This window comes from Arachis duranensis, chromosome 9 (genome assembly GCF_000817695.3).
Source record: "Arachis duranensis cultivar V14167 chromosome 9, aradu.V14167.gnm2.J7QH, whole genome shotgun sequence".
Taxonomy (NCBI): domain Eukaryota; kingdom Viridiplantae; phylum Streptophyta; class Magnoliopsida; order Fabales; family Fabaceae; genus Arachis; species Arachis duranensis.
This window is the reverse complement of record NC_029780.3, coordinates 11,021,473-11,024,745: the sequence shown is the minus strand read 5'-3', so window position 1 is coordinate 11,024,745 and position 3,273 is coordinate 11,021,473. Positions and strand designations below refer to the sequence as shown.

The 3,273-nt window shown below is 30.2% G+C and overlaps 1 protein-coding gene across 1 annotated transcript; it reads right to left on the bottom strand.

The window, feature by feature from the left end:
- Positions 1-1,429: 1,429 nt before the first annotated feature.
- Positions 1,430-2,793, bottom strand: LOC107464684 (uncharacterized). Its single transcript, XM_021131244.2, has one exon. It carries the CDS (start codon positions 2,741-2,743, stop codon positions 2,153-2,155), a length of 591 nt encoding a protein of 196 aa, XP_020986903.1. The 5' UTR covers positions 2,744-2,793; the 3' UTR covers positions 1,430-2,152.
- Positions 2,794-3,273: the final 480 nt, after the last annotated feature.

Sequence of the window (3,273 nt, the reverse complement as noted above, 5' to 3'; positions counted from 1 at the left end):
TTTGAATCTTTATTTATAAACCCTTTTTTAAAAGCATAATTATCAAAACCTGTTTCCCATTTATATTGAGATTGGTTATCTTTAGATGTTCCAGCTTTATTTTTTACTTGTATTGGAATTGCTGGTTCTTCGTCACTTGAATAATCTAGGATGTGTTCTTCATTTTCTATATTTTCAGAATTTACTAATTTTTCTTCTATTTGAAATCCTTGTTCCATAATATTATTTTCCTGAGCCATTTTTAATTGTTTAAAAAGCATTGTAGCTTCTTCTAATTTTTCCTCAATATTCATAATTTTAGTGGTGGTTTTACTTTTAAATCTGTTATGTTGATTATATTTTGAATTTTTTTTTCTTTGGGATTCTTTTTTTCCTTATTTCTTTGAAATTTTATGGATACTAATATTTCTTCAAGTATATCTCCTATAGAATTTAATTGTGGGTTAAAAGTATGATAAAGATGTGGGGAATCATTTCCATGGTAACATTTTTTAGAAATTCCGTGTGAAAAATAAGTTTTTTCAGGTTTTTGAAATCCTTCAATAAAACTTATAGTAAAATAAAGATTTTGAGAAAAATCATTTTGTATTGATTTTAAGAATTCGGTGTCATTACAGTTAACATTAGTTAAAATCATTAATTTTTGATTTATTAATTTTGATAACTTAATTATTTCTTCTCTTAAATCTTTTAATTTACTTTTTTCCATTAGGTGACACTTTTCTCTGTGAAGAGTTACGGTTTAAAATGTGACTTTAAAAAGTGTGGTGTAAGCAAATCTTTAAATTTGTACCATATAATTTTCTATAAAATATTATTGGTAGAACGTAGGCACAAAACATGCCAAACACAAACCTAGGGGCAGCCTAGTAAATGAATGTTTAAATATGCCAAGTGCTAACAACTTAACATACTAATTTGGCATCATTAGATCACTTTCTCGTTCTCTTTTGGCCACAACCCTAGCATATAGAAACAAACAAAACAAGTAGCGCCAAAATTCGCTTTAATTATATTTGGATAAGGAAGTTATTGTCCACTTATTTAGAACGATATTTCAGATCCCCAGACGACATGGCGCCGTACAAAGTTACAAGGTTTTTGCTTCTCAAACTTCTCCGTAATTTAATCATATCCATCCTTTTTCTATTTATAATTTTATATGCATATGCATCGATCTATACAAATAATTCCTAATTTAGCCTAATTATTAAGTACCAACCACTAGCACTACTTTATATAATTTTTCATTTTGGGAAGTGATACTAATTTGTACAACGTTCTATTTTTGTAATATTACTTTATTACGCAGATATTATTATTAAAAATATAATTATCTTACATTTTTTATCAATTTAAATTTTATGGTTTATTATGTTTTTTATGATATTTTTAATTCGAGAGAGAGAGAGGGAGAGAGAGAGAGTAATTCCGTATAAACAATTAAACATTGCCTGAAGCTGCATGGTAAAAACACCATAGCCATAGAATAAGAATTATTATATTGTGCTTGGTGTTTCTTGAATCACCCCTTAAATTCCCTCTCCACCCTCTTCATCTTTCTAATGCATACAACAAATTAAAGAGAAGAAAAGAAATTTATACATAGTACTATACACTTCTAACACCTCATGTATTATCTCTAACACAGTCGTACTCTTTAAATTACAATAAGAAAACGAGTCTTACCAGCCATGAAACTTATTTATTGTCTTAAATACAAGCTGTTAATAAGACTCGTATCTGTATCATAATTTTTGAACAGAAAGAGGAAACTTAATTTGAACTACAAAATAAAAACCTACGCCCTAAATCCTCAAGTTACACACACCACAGTAGTAGTAGTGGATATAATAATAATTAACAAGTAGTAACCGAATTGTGGTTGCAGTGCAGTTGTTTGGAACGCAAACTTGAAAGGAAAAACATACAAGTGATGACGGTCGAAATTATGTATCAACAAACTCAACGCAGTTATCTTTAAATAGAGTTAATAGTTAAGAATTGTTAAATAATTTAATATATTTGATTAAATTATTATTATCTAACTATTTTTAACCATCAACTTCGTATAAAGATAACTGCATTAAAATAACTTTAGTATGTACCAACTTCGGTTGTAGTGGCATCATTATTATTGGCTTCAATCTTGTCACAATCCTCTAGCCAACATTTCTTGGAACCTTCTATCAGATTCTTGCTTTTCCAACCTGAACTTCTCATGGCAATTCGCAATGAACATTTCAGCCATCAAATCAATCTCGTTAATCTCTTTCGAATTCTGATCTTCTTCCCCGCCATGATGAGGCTTCTCCTCAAGCCACTGCAAGTACCCTGCAAGCTCTAGGTCATGGAAATTCTCACCAACTACCTCTTGTTGTTGCTGCTTCTCGGTGTTCCATTTCTTTGTTGGGAGCACTGGAAGAACGTGATGAGTAGCAGTAGAGGATTTTGACGAGCACCAATTGTAGTGGAGCCTGAAAGAACCGAGAATAATCCTATTGGTCTTTCTAGAATAGTGGTGATGAGGGAAATCAATGGTTGAATCGTAGTTGTTGTTAATGATGTTGAGGATTATGGCTTTGAATTTGGAGAGAGAACGTATGAGCCTGCACATGTGGGAGAGTACGAGGGTTTGGATAAGGTTCTTGAGCTTATTGGTAGAACTCAAAGCTGATGAAGGAGAAGAAGAAGAAGAAGAAGTTGATGATGATTTTGAGAAGATTTGGAGAGGACTCAACATTTTTGTTTGAGAGAGAGAGAGAGAGAGAGTTCTCTTGCGAGTGATTTGTGTTGTTCATGTGATGGTAGTTTTATATTATATGGGGAAGCTAATTATTAATTAATAATAATTGGGTTACAACTTTGCCCCTTGACTTTTTGTTAATTTCAACAAGAACCACAAGTTCACATATGTTTTTAAATTTTACAAGGCGCAACCTCTTGCTAAAAATAGGTCGAAAAGGTGTGGAAGAACAATTTCGAACACCATAATAATGCAATTAAAACTTTTAAGAATCAATTTAAATTGATGCACCGACCACATGAATTTTAGGAATTACTATAAAAAAATTAGACGAAAATTAGTTAATAAAAAATAAATTAATAGTAAAATTAGTTTCTAAAAAGTGGATTATTCTCTATTTTTTTAAAAATTTATCAATTATATTAGTTTTTTAAATTTTATAAATTAATTAATTGTTGTCATTCCATCACTCAATTAATGGTTTCTGTTAACGTTTGATAATATAAAACGTTAACTGATAACATACA

What these genes read in the sequence shown, in the direction of transcription:
- LOC107464684 (XM_021131244.2), bottom strand. Translation starts at nt 2,743, where the DNA reads ATGTTGAGTCCTCTCCAAATCTTCTCAAAATCATCATCAACTTCTTCT.